This window comes from Poromitra crassiceps (assembly GCF_964638095.1).
Source record: "Poromitra crassiceps genome assembly, chromosome: 4".
Lineage (NCBI taxonomy): Eukaryota > Metazoa > Chordata > Actinopteri > Beryciformes > Melamphaidae > Poromitra > Poromitra crassiceps.
This window is the reverse complement of record NC_139626.1, coordinates 25,237,973-25,257,276: the sequence shown is the minus strand read 5'-3', so window position 1 is coordinate 25,257,276 and position 19,304 is coordinate 25,237,973. Positions and strand designations below refer to the sequence as shown.

The window sequence follows — 19,304 nt, the reverse complement described above, 5'->3', positions numbered from 1 at the left end:
CTACACGGCCCTTAACTAAACGTCCATAACTGAGTGACTGAGTGACTGACTGAGTGACTGACTGACTGACTGTCCTGACTTTTCCATCTTATGACCCCGGCGGGACCTCTGGTCCAGCGCTGCGGTAAAATAAGAAATGCAGTGACAGTGAAACAAGCTAGGCAGGCAGTTCACAAAGCAAGGCAGTCTTACTTGTAGAGCATTCTGCCTCGGATCACCTTCAGGTTCTCAAACACACTCAGGTCAGTCCAGTTGTCTGGCCACGCCTCCATATACAAGTAACCTGTGAGCAATGGCAGAAAACGCTTACATAGAGCAGTGGTTCTCAAACTGTTTCACGTCAAGGACACCTAAACTGACACAAATTAGACCACGGACCCCCATTTGATAAGACTTTGTCCCAGGGCCCGCATCTGATACGTTTCTTGTTTTTTTTTGGCTTTTAGATGTTTTATTACAGAAAGTGTATGAAACCCATGACCAAAATAGCCATACATTCTGTCAGTGTAGTCTATGGATGGAATTATAGTGAAAATAAATGATCCCCCTTTTGCTGGGGACCACCTGCAACCCCCTCAAGGACCCCTGGGGGTCCCCGGACCCCACTTTGAGAACCACTGACATAAAGGATGTACAGGAGCTATAAAGTGGTGTAATGCACCGGAGCACAGCAGTGACATCAATGACCTGTACAGGCATGAGGCTATGTATGGGATTTCATGAATGAGTGCAGTCAGTCCTGTAAACAGCTAAAAGAAATGAGACACCAACCTCACTGCACTTGGGTATAATTAATAACAGGCTAGTTATACATATCAAGGAAAGATTTCTGGACTCTTAACTATTAAGCTTGAATTGATTTAATAATGCATGTCAGCAAACAGTTCCCCACTCTTGACGTTTCCTGTGTTAATCCAGCCACAGTGTTCAGTACCTGTAATTTCCTCCAGGTTCTTGAAGGCACTCAGTTGTGCGAGAGTCAGGCCTGATGTGTTGGTCGCAGAGTCCCTGGACAAAGAGCCCACACACAGTAATGAGAGTTAATAATAATCACTGGACATTTGTGTGGCCTTCTGTTAGATGTATGTTAACCATCAAAACATTGAAGTCGCTTTTCGCACATTTCCTTGTTAGTTAGAAGAATGCTGATAGTATCTCCAGCGGTGCTGTGTGACGTTCATAAGGATCTTCACACAGTTTCATTGCTCATAGTTGGCACACATAGGAATTTGTCATTTCTCAGCCAGGTGTCACATGACATAGGCTGACCAACCACCTTCTATTATTAAATGTCTACAGTAGTGTCCTCTAGAGAGAGAGTGGCGTCAGCGGAGGACCAAAATGCGAGACTCATTAGCCAATGAACAGCCAGGAATGGGTCTCGCGCTACTTTTGCATGCTAAAATAAAGCTGATAATGTACAATTTGATTCAAGGGATGAAAAACCCTTTCAGAGTACAACACAAACTGTCTATTTTGCTGCAACTCGACAGTGCTGCTTAATCCAGGACCTTACTTCCTGGAACTCTTGAGAGTAAAAAACTGGTCCATTGGAGTGAATGAAGATGTCGGGACTCTTCTATCTACACGGCTCTGGTCTACAGGGCATCCTGATGACTCAGGCTAGAATGAAAAGTCGGCTGGTTTGATTAATAATATTCCCAAAGTGTGTTACCAGTGCATCTCTCTCTCTCTCTGCCTCTCTCTCTCTCTCTCTCTCTCTCTCTCTCTAATATTAAAGTACCTAAACACAGGTTAAAATACTTTTCTACTTTATTTTGCCTTGCATTGTAGTAACCATGCAGAAAAAATAGATTATTCTTACAGAAACAATGCAGATCTGATTGTTTGGATTCACTGAGTACACTCTAATCTAGGACATTTGGCATGGTCTGCAACTTTCTGCTTAATTAGTTCAAGGAATCTTCCACAATCCGTGCAGGATTTGGTGTTGGGACTACATTGTGAAACTGAGCTCTTACCTAGTGAAGCTTTCTGGGAGGAAGGCCAGGCTACCATAGATCTTTTTACAAGTGTTGAACTGCTCCACATTGGAAGACGTTACCATAGTGACCCCCTGCAGGCTGCCCATGCCCAGACCGTAACACACTGTAACACAAACCACACAAACTGTAACACAGACCGTAACACACTGTAACACAAACCACACAAACTGTAACACAGACCGTAACACAAACTGTAACACTAGGGGTGCACCGATCACGTTTTTTTGCCACCGATCACCGATCACCGATTGCCGATCGCCTATGGGAAATATCTGCCCAACCGATCATCGACCGATCACCGATTACCGATCACCGATATATAAACTCCTCAAAAAAAGTTTGTAAACGTTATTTCGGTCGATTATTTCTCCCCTTTAATAATACCAATTGGCATTGTATTTTATACTGTTGGAAAGCCTGATTAGTGATAGGGCTTTTTTTTTTTTTAATATATAAAAAAATATTGGCAATCAGCTGAAATATCGGCAATCAGCCGATCGCATATTTGAGGTCAAAATCGGCTGATACAGATTGCTTGCCGATCGATCGGTGCACCCCTATGTAACACAGACTGTAACACACTGTAACACAAACTGTGAACATGTGATTACTACAACAACAACAACAACATGGCACTGCCAAAACAGGTTGGTACACTTTGCACCATTGTCAACATCTGATCGTCATCAGCATCAGAACGTCAGTGTGTGCAGACTTAGTTCCTCATCGCCTGATCATGCATGAAACACACACATGAAGACACAAACCATGTCATTATCAGGTCAAGCCGATGAGCGCACATACGATCCAAAAAGTGCACCACTATTTGAAACGTCCGATGAATGTTTGAGAGTGGCTGTCACAGCTGTCAATCGGCTGTTTTTATATCATCAATAACGATTTAAAGGGATAGTTCTGATTTTTTGACGTGGGGTTGTATGAGGTACATATCGATAGTTAGTGGGCTACCCCCAATGGAATGCATCCAGCGCGCTTCCAGTTAGGAGCAGCGGAGAGCAGCTCTGACAGGGATACAGAGCTCTCTGCTTCTGTGAATGGGGCTCACAAGCAAAAAATATTATTTAGCCACCTAAAAGAAGGGAGAGACAGAGAGAGAGAGAGAGGGGGGGGGGTGGAGTAGAGAGAGACTGCCTTGCCTTCTTGAAAACCAGCGAAGAAAGTCGGGTAAGAGTTAACAATCATGCTATATATAATCGTGCTATAGTGTGCATGAAGAGAGCGAGTGTGAAACTAGAAACTTTTGTAGAGATATGATGATCATCCCTTGCAAACGAGTTAAAATCTATCCTAACAACAATAAACCATGGGTGACCAAATCTGTTGAGTCCAGTATGCAGAAAATGAAACTGGTTTTTAAACAGGGAATAGCTGCTTTGGGGAAAATGTATCTGACGTGTTGATTTGTTTAGTTTGCCTCTGTCCCGTCTGCTAACATGGACAGGGCGGGATTTAAGACCTATACTGCAGCCAGCCACAAGGGGGTGATCAAGATGTTTTGGCTTCACTTTTATGATGTAGATATTTATATACAGTCAATCACGCACGCACGCACACACGCGCACACAAAAAAAACAAAGACGGAAGAACCCACCTTTAGGACAGTGCCCCTGACACACTTCACATTTCTGCGCCTCATCTCCGTCAGGCTGGATGGTGATGACTTCCTGGTTGGCTTCAGGACAAACCTTAGTACAAGCCACCTCCATGGCCAGGTAGTTATCTAAACACACAGAGACAAGCTGCTCAGACTGAGTGCATCTTTGCAGAGGGAGAAAGAAGTGTGAATGTGAAGAGGGACATTGAAAAAGAGCATGCATATATATATGCATATATATATATATATATATATATATATATATATATATATATATATATATATATATATATATATATATATGCATATATATGCATATATATATGCATATATATATATATATATATATATATATAGTATATCTCACAAGGGCATGTCTTGACACAGGTGGCTCCAAAGCTGAACTTCTTGTTTGGGTTTGGTTTGGACTGGAAGGTGACAGTGTCGTAGATGGTGGGTGGAGGACAGTTGTCCTTACACACGCCGCTATCGTTGAAGTGACGGCACGCCTGGAGGGAGAGGAAGGAGGACACACTCATCCCTCTAGAAATGCCAATGGAGCGTTTAGTGCTGCAGTGGAGCTTGCACAGGAGAGAAGAGATGACAGAAGGACAGTGTCACTCACCAGGCAGTCGGAGTCTTTGGGTCCTGTGCACCCAGCAGCACACTGCATGTGACAGCAGTCATTGGGCTGGCGACCCTTACAGCGCAGACAACCAGAGGCACAGTCTCCAGTGACTTTGGAAGGGGAGAGCATTGAAACGGGAGAAGTGATGAAGTGAAGAGATTGAGGGAAAAGCAAAAAACATTTCTCAACTGTTCAAAGGTCTGTGCAGTGTGTGTGTGTGTGTGTGTGTGTGTGTGTGTGTGTGTGTGTGTGTGTGTGTGTGTGTGTGTGTGTGTGTGTGTGCGTGTGCGTGCGTGCGTGCGTGCGTGTGTGTGCGCGCTGTGCGTGTGATGTTAACTCACAGGTTTGGCAGTCCTGTGCAGTTTCCCCCCAGCAGCTGTTTTTCCCACAAGTAGAGGAACACTTTGGACCTGCACGGTAAAGCGTAAACACACAGAAGAAAACGGCACACTGATCAGGGAACAAAGTAATACAATTTGACATCATGCTTGCAATATGCATGGATGGGCCACTGTTGAAGCACCTAATATAACTAGTGCAAGGAAAATGATGCGGTCATTTAATAATTAATAATATTATTAAATTATTTTACAATTGCCTGGTCATTGCCTAAATTTCTGCATCCCCCTAAATTAACAGCCCAGAGAGTAAAGTTTTGTTTTGGATTCAACTTTGGCTGTTGTGAACCAATCACCAAAAGTGTGTTAGCGAAACTACAATGACCATAATCCATTGCACCTATGAATACTGTGTTCCTTGAGACACATTGAAAGCTCGCTTCAACAGTAATCAAAACGAGGTATAACAGTCAGCTAACACTGCAATTCTGTAATCTGATACTAGACTGACACTTTACTGCCTGAAAAAGTAATTGGTTAGTTACTGGGTTACTGCTGGCTAAATGAAATGGCAATAATAAGTCATCATCAACTATCACGCTGGCAAAATAAACGGACAGCCTGTGGGAAACACTGCAGTAGTGTTAGTAGCAGTTGTACTAACAGCTACACTATGTAGTTGCATGCTGGGGTTTTTTAGGTGGGGAGATTGGAGACTCATTGGGAGAGAGAGGAGTATGACATGCATGGTTCTGATTTGGATTCAAACCTGCTCCTGCTCTTTGCTGTTCTTATTGCACAATATACTGTATCCACCCCCCCATCCTCAAGTATGTATATCAATCAATCAATCAATCAATCATTCAATCAACCGATCAGCTGCTCACAGTTTGGGGCTCGAGGCTGCAGTCGGAGCTGCTTGGCATGAGTGTTCTGCCCGTCCAAGGTGTCCCTCCAGATGAGCCCGGCGGGGTCTGGGAAGCACAGTTGGGGATTCCCCCAGATATACACCCCACCCAACAGGATCTCTGCAGGGTGGACGACACAGAAGAGGGGCTTGTTAGCTCACTGGTACAGCGGATGAGATAACAGAAAAGAGAGCACATTGACAATCAAGGTCTTTTACAATTACCAATCTTCAGAAGCCCATGATGTTTGATTTCAGTTGTTTATATTGAGACCAATTAACAACACCACCAACGCCAAAAATAAAGCAAAATCTAACGACCCAAACAAGTTACATGTGGAGTCTTAAGTGAAAATTTGGCTGACCAGCCGCAGTCAGGTCCTATCAGGTTTGGACATTAACACTAGGCTCTACTATTCCCCCCCCCCCCCCAATTTCTTTTATCACATTTTTATCCCCTCATTTTAATTTATTCATCCTGGTTGCTGCTCCACCCTCTGCTGATCTGGGGAGAGCCGAAAACTGGCTCCATGCTTCCTCTGAGACATGGGCAGTAGCCAGCCGCTTCTTTTCACCTGACAGGGAAAGCTTCACCGGTAGGGCATAGCACGTGGGAGGATCACGCTATTCCAACGAGTTCCCCTCCCTCCGAACAGGCGCCCTGAACGACCAGAGAAGGCACCACTTCAGCAACCAGGATATTGCATGTTTTGGTGAGAGGTTCCTTCCTATATGAAGGAACCCCCCGGGAGGCACAGGGAGAACATGCAAACTCCACACAGAAAGGAGCTTTTGACGACCCCACCCAGGCGGTGGGCACTCGAGGACATGCGGACGGGCAGGCACTCCTTCAGCGCTCACAGCGTCCCAGGTGGGAATCGAACCCAGGACCTTCTAGCTGTGAGGCGACAGCGCTACCACTGCGCCCCTCGGGCTCTACTATGTTCTGACCTGTGAGGCTACGAAGGCGGAGCGTACGGAGCCCCTGTCCCTCGGCACCGTCCAGAGTGTTGTCCAACACGGCCAGGGCGTAGCTGGAGTTGTACAGCTGGCTGCCTCGGATGATGCGCAGGTTGTCCAGAGGCACCAGATTCACAGACACGTGAGCTATCAGCACGTAACCCTGCACCTCCACAATGCCCTGCAGAGGGGATGAGTCCGTCATGTCGACAGGTGAGAGACAGAAACCAGATCACTTTACAAGGAGTAAGTCACAGTTACAGATTCTACCGAGGAAAGGAATGCATAGCCAGAAAAGAAATTGTCTTCGCCTCCTTTTGTTTACATTCAACAAATGAATAGACTTTATTTGCATTACTGGTTAGGGCTGGGCGATATGGTATCTCTGTGTTATCTGTGTTATATCTCTGTATTTTTAGGCTGAATCGCGATATACGATATACATCTCTGTATTTTCTACAAAGTGGGCTAAATGTCCATTTGTAAGTCAAAGCCACATGTGAGATGTCACACGCACTTTTATTAAAACAAGACTGTTCTTGACCAAGTACCTCAATATCGATATTGCAACAATATTGCATGAATATTGGTGCTTTCACAAAATATTTACACAATCAGATTTGTGAGAAACAATAATCATATGTACGGTAATGTGTACAGTATATAATGGACAAGTGGGTAAAGGCAAATAATAGAACAGCTAGAACAGTCTGGTAAGTTCAGAAAATGACATCACTTTACTGTAACGCAGCCTTTAAAAGCAGGAAAAGACAACACTTATATATATCCATATCACAATATTATGATATCCAAAATGGAAGGGAGGAGTTAAAGAGTTTGATGGCCACAGGCAGGAATGACTTCCTGTGCCGCTCTGGGTGGAATGAGTCTGTCTGAAAGCACTCCCGTGCTCGACCAGCTCGTCATGGAGTGGTTGGGAGATGTTGTCCAGGATGGGACATAGCTTGGACAACATCCTTCTCTCTGACCCTGCTGTCAGAGAGCCCAGCTCCAGCCCCACGACTGCTCCCAGCCTGCTGCCCTCAGCCTGCTGGCCCAGCACACGACAGCAAACAGGAAGGCACTGGCCACCACAGACTCATAAAACATCCTCAGCATTGTCCGGCATATGTTGAAGGACCTCAGCCTTCTCAAAAAGTAGAGACGGGCTTTGGCCCTTCTTGTAGAGTGCTTCAGTGTTCTTAACCCCGTCCAGTTTATTGTCAATGTACACTCCCAAGTACTTGCAATCCTCTACATATTTATTCATCCAATCAACCTTGACTGATCATCTACAGTCGTGGGAATTGTTCGCTCTTCCAGTTGAATCACACACATACCTGTAGGAAGGAGAGGTCAGGCTGCCCGTGAAGGTGTGTGATCTCCAGGTTGCCGTGAACCACCTGGCAGCCGGTGTAGAGCAGCCTCAGCATCTCGTAGTGCTTCTCCAGGCTGGAGGGCAGGGCCAGCTTCATGTCCGTGCCCAGGCACACTGCAGCACGCACGCACGTGCATGCACACGCGCACACACACACACACACACACACACACACACACACACACACACACACACACACACACACACACAGATAAAGTACCATTGACGTCAGCTTTGAACCTTTTCCAACAGCCAAGATAACATTACAGTCAATCCAAATCATTTGGAGAGTAAATATTACATGACCTAAAAGTACACAAATCACTAGTCTTTTACTGTAAATGTGTGCATAAAGGTCCTTACACATCAAGAGCGATGCAAATATATGGCACGAAATTGCGATGCGAGTTTTGACCCACCTGTCAATCACAGCCACAGATGTGTACACGTTGGAAGCGAATTTGTGAAAAATCGACTGTGGTTTGAAAAAATAAACACCGCAATAACGCTCAGCAAAACTTTGCTGTTGGTATGCACGGTTGCATTAACTGATATAGGTTCGGAAAATATTATTGACGTGCCAATTAATCGCCTTATTATGGGGGGGGGGGGGGGCAGATCTATAAAAGGCACAGTGCCTTTTATAGATCGGGGGGGGGGGGGGGGGGGGGGGGTAAACATTATTAACTATTGTACAAGGGGTGCACAAACATTCCAACATGACCGAAAGATTCTATTCAGGTTCAAAATGAAACCATTTCAGGCTCTTTTAATGCAACTCTCTACTGGGAAAACAAAACTAGAGCAGGTCAAGGGCGTTCATGAACTCCTCACACGCCTCATTATGAAATAGGAAACCCACACGAATTGATACATACAATCAAATTTAAAACGATTCCAACACCAGAAGCCACAGTTATAAAAGAGATATAATCATGTATTATGTTGATGTGCTCACATTCCTAATCTGGACATTATAGAGATCCTGTTTCCATTTCTGTTTGATCTCACCAACAATAATATGTCCATCCTTTCACAGCACATTGCCAGACAAAGCCTATCCCAGTTAATTTATTACTCTCCTTTTTTTAGATGAAGCAGAGTTTCCAAATCCATGATCTAATTAATCGGCATCGGCCTGCAAAAAAAAAAAAAAAAAAAAAAAATTTTGGCAGGCCAGGCCAGGCCAGGCCACCGGGCATTTGCCCGACGTGCCCGATTATGCAGTCCGCCACTGAATGTGAGTCTTCTCATGCACCCATGAGCCTACTGTAACGTTACGTTTCCTCAGTCACCACCATCTTCTGCAAACACACTTCTCCCATCAAATGACAGCAAATCTAAACAGTTACATTATTATTATTATTATTATTGTTAATGTATAGAACAGTGCATGAATGAGTTCTCTGACATACTGCTTTCTCGCTATAGCCTACCAGTCACTACTGAAATCTATACCGCATAACCCAATGTATTTTTCTATTTAATAAAAAGAATAATCAAAAACATGTTACTGTACTGGCTAAGATAACATCTTATATTAGATGTAGGCCTACAGTATAATGTTATATTCGATTTTCAATGTGCATGAATGGATAATGGAAATCTAGGCTACTAGATTTCTTTAAAAAAAAATACCAACAGAAGAATATTGCACATTTTTTGGGGGCGCTACCCACACGTTTAGCTGTGTGTTTCTCATTCCACGAATGCACAATCCTTACAAGTTGTACCCCATTGTAAAGGTGACTAATCAGGCTTTCCAACTATATAAAATACAATACCAATTGGTATTATTAAAGGGGAGAAATAATCGAGCAAAATAACGTTTCCAAACTTTTTTTGAGGAGTTTATTTTAATCGTATTTTATCGAATGAAAAAAATAATAATAATCTGCATTATATATCGGCCATCGGCCGCCCTGCTCTCTAAAGATCGGCATCGGCCATTGAAAAAGCAATATCGGTCGACCTCTAATGTACAACATCCAAACTGCAAATGAAGAGGACTATAGATTTGTATATCTGTGGACGGTTATCAAATATCTTGACCGTTTATATAATTTATATAAAATACGAACCACATACATGCATAGGCTCTCTCTCTATTTCATGACTTTCCACCCACTGGCAACAAAGAGCTGAGATTCCCTCATACAGCATTACAATTCATAGCAGCACGCAGGCACATACATAGCTGCCATGCCTTTGCAGACAGTCACACAGTGGACAGACCCTCCTCTTCTGGGCTTATAAATGACTTCCTCTGGCGCTCTGCTCCAACAGCCCCTCAATCGTCAACCCCCATTCGCCCGCTTTAAGCCGCCCCCCCTTGTGCTATCCCTCTCCCTTCCTTTGGAGGGAGACGGCTGCATGGGCGGGGGAGGCGGGGGCACATGATATGGGGGAACGGGAGCAATCAGGAGGCAGGAAGTGTATTTCAGGAGGAGGGTGATTTCGACGTTACGCTGCCAAGGGTCGCCAAAGTTCAGGAGATACGGCTGTGCTGTGCGCTTAGGCTCTTATCAAATGTGCGTCTCCCCTGCTGACGGCCCAGCCTGAGGAGCTTTGACCTACTATAGAAGCTGCTCTGGTCTTTAGCCAAACCCTGAGGCAAACAAATGTACCATAAAATGAGCTCACGACCCGTAAACACGTACGGTCCACAGGAAATCTAACAGCAAGCTACATCGCAGTAAATGACTATGAGGCTGCCAGAAGTACACGCCCAGCCAGTCATTGTAGCTTGTGTCAAATATCCAATCATATAACTAATCGGTAATCGGTATAGGCTTCTTCAATGATGTCATCATGGAAAATAGTTTGACATGTCAAACCAAAACTGGAGTCGCACTTTTCATCTTTTTTTAATGAGCCGGCAAATCTAAACAGAGACAGAAACTCGGACTCCCTGGAATTCTGCAGCACACACACACACACACACACACACACACACACACACACACACACACACACACACACACACACACACACACACACACACACACACACACACACACACACACACACACACACACACACGTGTGGCCTTGAGAGTAGCAACCCACCCCTCCATCTGAAAGGCCTAAAATACTCTCTCTCTCTCTCTGTCTGTCTCACTCTTTCATTCCCTCTGCTTTATCGCTCCCTCCCTACTTCCTCTTAGGGCTGGGCAATAATTAGCTATTATCGTTTATCGTCTTTGAGTGGAATCATATCATGATTGATGATATGGTAATTTGGGGATATCATGACACATAATGTCTAAATTTATGATAATAACAAGCACTTTAGACTTGATCAAATGAAGTATGATTTTTGTTAAGGAATATTATTTAGATAGGCTGCTTTCTTGCCTTTTCTAGACATTTTGACTAATCCACTTAATTCAAATGCAGTAGAGTCAGTTTCTATCATCTATGTTGTTAGGATGGCGAGCAGAAGGCTTTAAGTTCCCCACAGTTGTTTTAATGTGGAGAAACCAGGCTTTTTGAACATCTTGGGTTGCATAAAAAAAATACAAAAATGGTAAAATACTCAGAATTGGTTTTTAAACAAAAAAGACAAAATGTCTCAAGGAAAATACCAGAATGAAGACGGCAGACTTAACTGGAACCCTTAGCCTAGGCTAACCCATGCAAACGTGGGCCCTAGCTATCAGGCCAGCAGTCATGTCCATTCCTGGCTTGAACAAGGTAGAGTGAGCTCTCTCACAAGAGTGCTTGTCAGCTAAATACTCCTAGCCCCTCCCACAAACACAGCATACAATTAGAGTCAATTAAAATGAACAAACAGATCAAGGGTTTCATTCTACACAACCATTTGGTACATGATTGGCATCATTGAATAACTGGATGCTAATCCGATATTGCAAATGGCTCGATCAACATTCTATTAGACACTCAAAGTAGCTTCATACCATTTTGCTCTGCTCAAAACCACACGTAAGCACGCTCCACTACCCCTCTCTTCCACTGAGGGTGGACTCCTCCACCTCGGTTTCACACAGCAGGCCTGAATGAGGAACATTAGCACCAATGCTGGTGTAGGCCTCCCAGCATGGCCCTGCAGTGAGACAGACTACAACTCCCAGCATGGCCCTGCAGTGAGACAGACTACAACTCCCAGCATGGCCCTGCAGTGAGACAGACTACAACCAATTATAATTAAATGTCCAGCAACCAAAACCAAACAGTAACACTCAACAGAATATTACTAGGGCACGGGTATCCCGGTGACATCAGGGCACGGGTATCCCCGTGACATCAGGGCACGGGTATCCCTGTGAATTGTTGCTGCAACTGCAACACTATAATTTCCCCTTGAGGATAAATAAAGTACTCTATCTATCTATCTATCTATCTATCTATCTATCTATCTATCTACCTACCTACCTACCTACCTACCTATCTACCTATACCTACCTTTTGTGCAGTTGCTTAAGCTTGTGACATTTCACTTCATTTTCATAAATCAGTGCATGCTAACTCTGCACAAAACCATCAAAAACAATCCAGTTGTTCACTGTGCTCTGACTGAGATAAATGTCGGGGCAGATTATTTTGATGCATCACTGGAGGCTGTAAAACTTTCATTCATTTGCCAGAAATTGTATCGTTTTATTTATAAAAAAAAATTTCATTGGGTTCCACTTTGAAAAGAAGATTTCTCCTCCCTTCAATGAAATATATGTGTAAATAATCTCAATACTTTATTTGAGCTTTGATCTATAATAGAACTTTAATGTTTAAATAGTCATAATAATATCATATTGTATATTTAGTTTGGCATGGTTTTGAAAAACTCTTTCCAAGCTGCTCTGGAGTGCCAACTAAATGACTAACATGTAAAACATATCTACTGTAATAAGCCGCCCCCCCCCCCCCCCCCCCCTCCCGAAATAAAAACAACTCTTACTGGAATCTGCAAGCAAAATAAAATCCCACCACTAAATTGCAAAGCCTCATGCCTCAGGGTTTCACAATATTTGAATCATGTTAATACGGTCTTGCAAGTGTCAATCAAGCGAGGCTGTTATGAGCTGAACTGCCTTCCTTGAGGGGAGGACGTGCTGACTGTAAACCGCGTCTCGCTGCTTGAGACTCTGTGAAAGCTAGCTTGAAGCCACACCTGCGCGTGGCAGCATGCCAGTTAGCACAGGGAGTGAGTTTCTTTATCTGTCTGTGTGTGTGTGTGTGTGTGTGTGTGTGTGTGTGTGCGCGTGCGTGCGTGTGTGTGTGTGTGTGTGCGTGCACTAAGTGACAGAAACAAGGTGATGGCGGCGATGCTGCTGCAGCAGGTGTTGGATTGAAGCATCATGGAAAACGCTGCAGTGGGTGGGACGCACCAGAACGGTCAACAAGCCCCCTTTTGCCTCAACTTTCCTTCAATTCGCCCATTGTGCATCGAAAAGGCAGGACGTAACACAGGCGCAAGCAGAACACTAATGAGGGTTGTGCCAACTTCCAATCCATTTAGGTGCTCCGGTGCCGGGGCCCTAATTAATGTCTTGCTTGCACCTGTGTTACTTCCTGCCTTTTAGACACAAAACAGGGTGAATTGGGGTGGGAAGTGAAATAGGCTAACGGACCAGATCCCTCCAAAGCTCAAGACAAACATAACAAACTGATCCACCAGGACTTTCTCTGGCAATTCATTCTAGCCCCCAGACTTAGCATGTCAGCTCCGCTTCTAATGCAATTCTAATCCTTATCCTAGCGACGTGTCTTGCATAAAACTTCAGATTTCTCTCAACCCCTCAAAACACATTCTTTCTTCCCCTTGCCTCCATGACCGAAGGAAAAACAGGTATTGCTCAACAGACAAGCAGAACAGGATCTTCACTGTACTGTGTGCCTACAGACACGCTGCACAAACACTCATGCAGAGCCCATACTCACACTAGCTCGCACACTCACAAGTACACACTACACTCACACTACTGTAGCTCGCACACTCACAAGTACACACTACAAGTACACACAAGTACACACTACAATGGAGCATCAGAAGATCTCTTGTGTACGTCCGACCTTACACATCCCACTGCAGTTTGACAGCAGTTCCCCCCTGAGCTGTAGCTGCATTCAAGAGATCCTTTAAATTCAAAGGGAGGGAGCTATAAGGAGAGAGCTGAGGGTGGAATAACGTTTCAAACATGACAAATCTGATCTGATATAATCTAATTGATTATATAATCTACTTTAAAACTGACTGACATCAAAGTCCTGGTCATAAACAATTCTTCTTTTTTTAACTCAAATGGAGATGACCATCTAACACAGTGGTTCTCAAATTTTTTCACATGAAGGACCCCTAAACTGACAAAAATTAGACCACGGACCCCCATTTGATAGGATTTTATCCCACGGTCCCCCATATGATAATAAGATTGATGCTTTTAAATGTTTTACTACAGAAAGTGTATAAAACCCATGACCATAACAGTCATTGTGTTACTTATGAATGGAATTATAGCTAAAATAAAGTACCCCCCTTATGGCTGGGGACCCCCTCAATTTGAGAACTACTGATCTAACATCTAGGCTACCAGACCAGTAGGACAAAATTACTATCCCTATCATAAGAAAATATTTCAACATATACTGTAACAATATCTGCTAACATAAATGTTAGATGGTAATTAAATAATTACATTTATGTCCATTACATTGAACTGCACAGTAATATAAACACAAATACAGTAGTAGTATTCAAATAATTTAGTATTCCCTCCCTATCCCTAATTGGTTTTATATCTCATTTGTGAGAGATTTTAATTAGCATTTTGCTTTTTATCATAAAGTTAGGCAAATAATTGTTTATCACAATAACTGTATTTGCTCACCTAGGGTACCGGTTTGTTCATACCATGTGCTCTTCCTTTGAAACTTGGGTCTCTCAACTCTCAACTTTTTTTCAACTCACTTTAGTTTAAGCCTATGATTGCATGATCGTTTGTGTGATTGATCAGTTATGTTTTACTTAGTATGTCTGTACATGTATTCTATCACCTGTGAAGCACATTGAGATTTTCTTGTATTTCAAAATGTGCTATGTAAATAAATAAATGATTACCTCCGTCAAGGAGGTTAGTTTTTAGTGCCGTTTGTTTGTCAGCAGGATTACGGAAAAACTACTGGCCTGATTTTCATGAAATCTCGTGGAAGTGTGTAGGAAGAACCCATTACATTTAGGAGTGGATCCGGATCTGACTCACAAACAAGCCTCACAAACAATAACAGCACAAATCATGGCAGAGGCCTGGGCTCTTCGAGTGCCCTAATTATTATTATATGTGTTTCGGTTGAAAGTATGATATTGAAATGATAATGTCAGTTCCGGCCTGGCCCTAGCTACCCCCAGAAAATGTCAGATTGATATCAGAGGAAAATGAAGACCCCAGTCTGGGCATCATCACTGATGGCCCCATCCCTCAGCTCAGAGTCATTTAGATCAGTAGCACGCAGTCACCCCTCAGCTCAGAGTCATTTAGATCAGTAGCATGCAGTCATCCCTCAGCTCAGAGTCATTTAGATCGTAGCACGCAGTCATCCCTCAGCTCAGAGTCATTTAGATCAGTAGCACGCAGTCATCCCTCAGCTCAGAGTCATTTAGATCAGTAGCACGCAGTCATCCCTCAGCTCAGAGTCATTTAGATCAGTAGCACGCAGTCATCCCTCAGCTCAGAGTCATTTAGATCAGTAGCACGCAGTCATCCCTCAGCTCAGAGTCATTTAGATCAGTAGCACGCAGTCATCCCTCAGCTCAGAGTCATTTAGATCAGTAGCACGCAGTCATCCCTCAGCTCAGAGTCATTTAGATCGTAGCACGCAGTCATCCCTCAGCTCAGAGTCATTTAGATCGTAGCATGCAGTCATCCCTCAGCTCAGAGTCATTTAGATCAGTAGCACGCAGTCATCCCTCAGCTCAGAGTCATTTAGATCAGTAGCACGCAGTCATCCCTCAGCTCAGAGTCATTTAGATCAGTAGCATGCAGTCATCCCTCAGCTCAGAGTCATTTAGATCAGTAGCACGCAGTCATCCCTCAGCTCAGAGTCATTTAGATCGGTAGCTGCAGTCTAGACTGGTGACTCACAACTGCTGGAGTCAACCTACTGCTACTGAGGCCAGGTCTGTAGGCCGTAATCACCTCACAGTGAGTTTCACTCAATGGGTGCACTGGAGTGTGAGACACACATGAATCCTGTGGAAACTCAGGCCAGCGAACACACACACACACACACACACACACACACACACACACACACACACACTATGTTCTTATCGAGCAACAGGTTACCATAGCAGCAAGGCTTTGAGACACAACTCCATGTTACGAACCCTAACACATATCAAACCTCAACTGCTGCTGACCTTTGGAATGAATCGCTAATCAGCCTGTGTGTGTGTGTGTGTGTGTGTGTGTGTGTGTGTGTGTGTGTGTGTGTGTGTGTGTGTGTGTGTGTGTGTGTGTGTGCTGAATTGCTGCCACAACAATGACTAACTGGCAGTAAGAATATTAAGATGTATCCAATTGTGCATGTTTTTAAATCAGGGTTATGAAGCAGTTATAATGCTGCACATATACTGAGCTGATGCCTGGGGCAAAGTGCACCGACCTGTTCCCAGCAACAATGCTGCTTTATTTGGAAATCACTTCACCTGTGTCTATTGGCTCTGTGTGTGTGTGTGTGTGTGTGTGTGTGTGTGTGTGTGTGTGTGTGTGTGTGTGTGTGTGTGTGTGTGTGTGTGTGTGTGTGTGTGTGTGTGTGTGTGTGTGTGTGTGTGTGTGTGTGTGTGCATGGTGTGCATCCAAAGGTTTCACCCAAAGCAAAATTAACCTAATGCTTCTATTCTGCATGCCAATGTGTCATTGTACATATGGAAAGCACATGAACGCAGCATTGCTTTTGTGCGCTTGTTGCTTCTGTTAGTGCATTTTTGCATCTTTGTTAGCTGCGATACAATGTTGTCACGTCATGTCATTTTTATTAGCTATATTGTTATCACCATTAACATCTAGATTTTTCTATAACATGTCAATTTTAACAATGTTTTACCATGAGTTGCCATCTGCATCCTATTTCAATAATTGTGTTTTATCGTCACCTCTTTTTTTTTCCTTTTAGGGAGTCTATTGTAACACCTGACCAGGACTACAGATGTAAACTAGCCTTTTGGCTAATTCTGGCATATTTACAGCAATGTTTATTAATATGCACTGTCCCTGTCAAATAAATAAATAAATAGATAAATAAAGTCAGTCAAATTCTCAGAGGTTTTGATGTCAATATTTTGTCATTCGCTGGTGATGTATGCCTATTAAAGCTTTCAAAATCAGTTGACTTGAGTTTATTGACCTCTGAGTGCATTTAAGGCAGGCCTCTGTCAATAAGGTAGGGTACAATATGAACTGGGGGGGGGGGGGGGCATGTGCTGGTGGTTAGAAGGTGACGAAAACGTATTATCTACAAGATGAGATGTCCTACATGTAATTACTGTTTAATGCTTATTAAACAAGCATTAATTAAGAAGCTCAGGCTTTGGGATGAAATAGAAAGAAAGAAAATCAGTGGTCCTGCACAAATTCTTAGTTGTGCCATTCAACTGCAGATTTGTTTGGCACTTTCAGTTTTATAGCTCTTGTTTTAATGGGATGCATTCAAGCTCCCAGTGTGAGAAGTGGCCCTGTATCAGACAATGTCCTCTTCAGTGGCAGAAGTGAATAATTGACATCGTCATGAGCCGTTGGCAGACAATGCACTGTTGTTGGTTTGTTTTTGTTTACGGGTGGACCAAACCAACCTAATAGCTGCCAGCAGGCACAAGTGTCATTGTCCCCTGCCTAAGCTAAGCTGCAAAGCAGGTTCTGTCCTCATATATATTTCTGGCCGCACTGAACTGTTTCACACTGCGTGCTATAACATAACACACACTGACCTCCATCACTGTTTGTTAGTGCGATCTTCATGTTGTAGCAAAGCACATTTTCTCAAACACTAAATGCATTGTGACGGCCACTTTGCGACAGGTTATTTGATTTCCCTGCTTTACTGCTTATCAGTGCTTCCTAAACCCCACAAGCCATAACACAGACGGGGGTTGTAGACTCACACAGGAATGTGGTCTTGGCAATAGAAAGCCAAAGTCACGCCCACTTCCGGGGTAGGCATGCACGCCAAGAGATTTCATCGCCATTTATTTTCTCATAGACATTTCGTAAAATGCGTATAAAAATAGATTTATTTGGTGAAACCAAGCGAGTCAGCTATATTTAGAATAGGGAGAGACCAGAGAACATTTCACTCAGACCAAAACTTAAAAGAACATCGAAAAAACGTTTATATTTTTTTTACCCGCTATTCTTTACGTTTTGGTCTTAGTGAAATGTTATATGGTCTCTCCTATTTCTAAATATATCTGTATCGTTTGGTTTGACTAAGTACAACAATTTTATAAGCATTTTACGAAATGTCTATGGGAAAATAAATGGCAGATGAACTCTCTTGGTGCGCATGCCTAACCCGGAAATGGGCGTGACTTTGGCTCTGCAACGCCAGGAATATCACGCTGTTTTAACCACATCGACCTCACACATCCCATGGAAGATATAACGCTACCATATCCTACGGCACTATATTCTAAATACATACGGTAATATGAGTATTTCGCCGAGAATACGACAGTAAAAAGCCGGGGAAGAGGCTGTTGAAGTAACCCACCTTCTCTGGCCAAAGCGCCCGTCGCTCCGAGCAGCAGCGTTCCGAAGAACAGCAAACTTCTCGCCGCCTCCATCTGGTGCGAGAGAGCGTCACTAGTCCATGTCCCCCCAAGTTCACTGTGTTTGTTTATTCCTAACGAGGGAGAAATGTCGCGATGTGATTTCTTCCCGCAGGGTAGCCTCTGGCACGTTTGGAGTTGTTTTTCCAATCCCAGCAACTTCCTCCATAGAATTCCGTGTGCCTGTTGCTAGTAAAGCGCGTGCCAGCGCTTCAGGAGTAGGCGCGCTCCCGTGAAGGCCTGAGTGGGGAGTGGCAGGTTGGTTGACTCAGCCCGCCCTCACTTCACTTCCATTGAGCTGTCTGTCACTGTAGTCTGTAGGATGGCCAATGGCAATGTTCTTGTGCTAGTTTTAAAATCAAAACAGTGGCAACACATCCAACGTCAATGTTTCTCAGTGAGAGGATAATGATGCCTAGTTTGTAGATAATTCAACTGAAATCTGATATTGGATGACAAGAAGAGTACAATGGCTTATGTTTTGATTGGTAACTGTAGCCTGTTGCTACAATTGTAATAGTACTCAGGCCAGTGGTTCTGAACGTGGGGTCTGGGAACCACCAGGGGTCCTTGAGGGGGTTCCAGGGGGTCCCCAGCAAATGTGTAAAAACTTCACCATTAGCCTACATAACAAGTATTAACACAATGAGAGAATGTAGAAGAGTGACTGTTTTGAGCCTAGTTTCACTG

The 19,304-nt window shown here is 43.7% G+C and overlaps 1 protein-coding gene across 1 annotated transcript in view; it reads right to left on the bottom strand.

Annotated features, from left to right (window-relative positions):
- Nucleotides 1-18,786, bottom strand: part of erbb2 (erb-b2 receptor tyrosine kinase 2) — a 33,739-nt gene extending 14,953 nt beyond the window's left edge. Inside the window, exons 1-11 of the mRNA XM_083635577.1 lie at nucleotides 18,557-18,786; nucleotides 7,795-7,946; nucleotides 6,446-6,635; nucleotides 5,475-5,615; nucleotides 4,591-4,659; nucleotides 4,247-4,359; nucleotides 3,989-4,130; nucleotides 3,619-3,747; nucleotides 1,983-2,109; nucleotides 935-1,008; nucleotides 193-283 (exon numbers count right to left, since the gene is read on the bottom strand). Coding sequence (XP_083491703.1) covers nucleotides 193-283; nucleotides 935-1,008; nucleotides 1,983-2,109; nucleotides 3,619-3,747; nucleotides 3,989-4,130; nucleotides 4,247-4,359; nucleotides 4,591-4,659; nucleotides 5,475-5,615; nucleotides 6,446-6,635; nucleotides 7,795-7,946; nucleotides 18,557-18,629 — 1,301 coding nt within the window. The 5' untranslated portion in view covers nucleotides 18,630-18,786. The remainder of the gene's footprint in view (nucleotides 1-192; nucleotides 284-934; nucleotides 1,009-1,982; nucleotides 2,110-3,618; nucleotides 3,748-3,988; nucleotides 4,131-4,246; nucleotides 4,360-4,590; nucleotides 4,660-5,474; nucleotides 5,616-6,445; nucleotides 6,636-7,794; nucleotides 7,947-18,556) is intronic.
- Nucleotides 18,787-19,304: the final 518 nt, after the last annotated feature.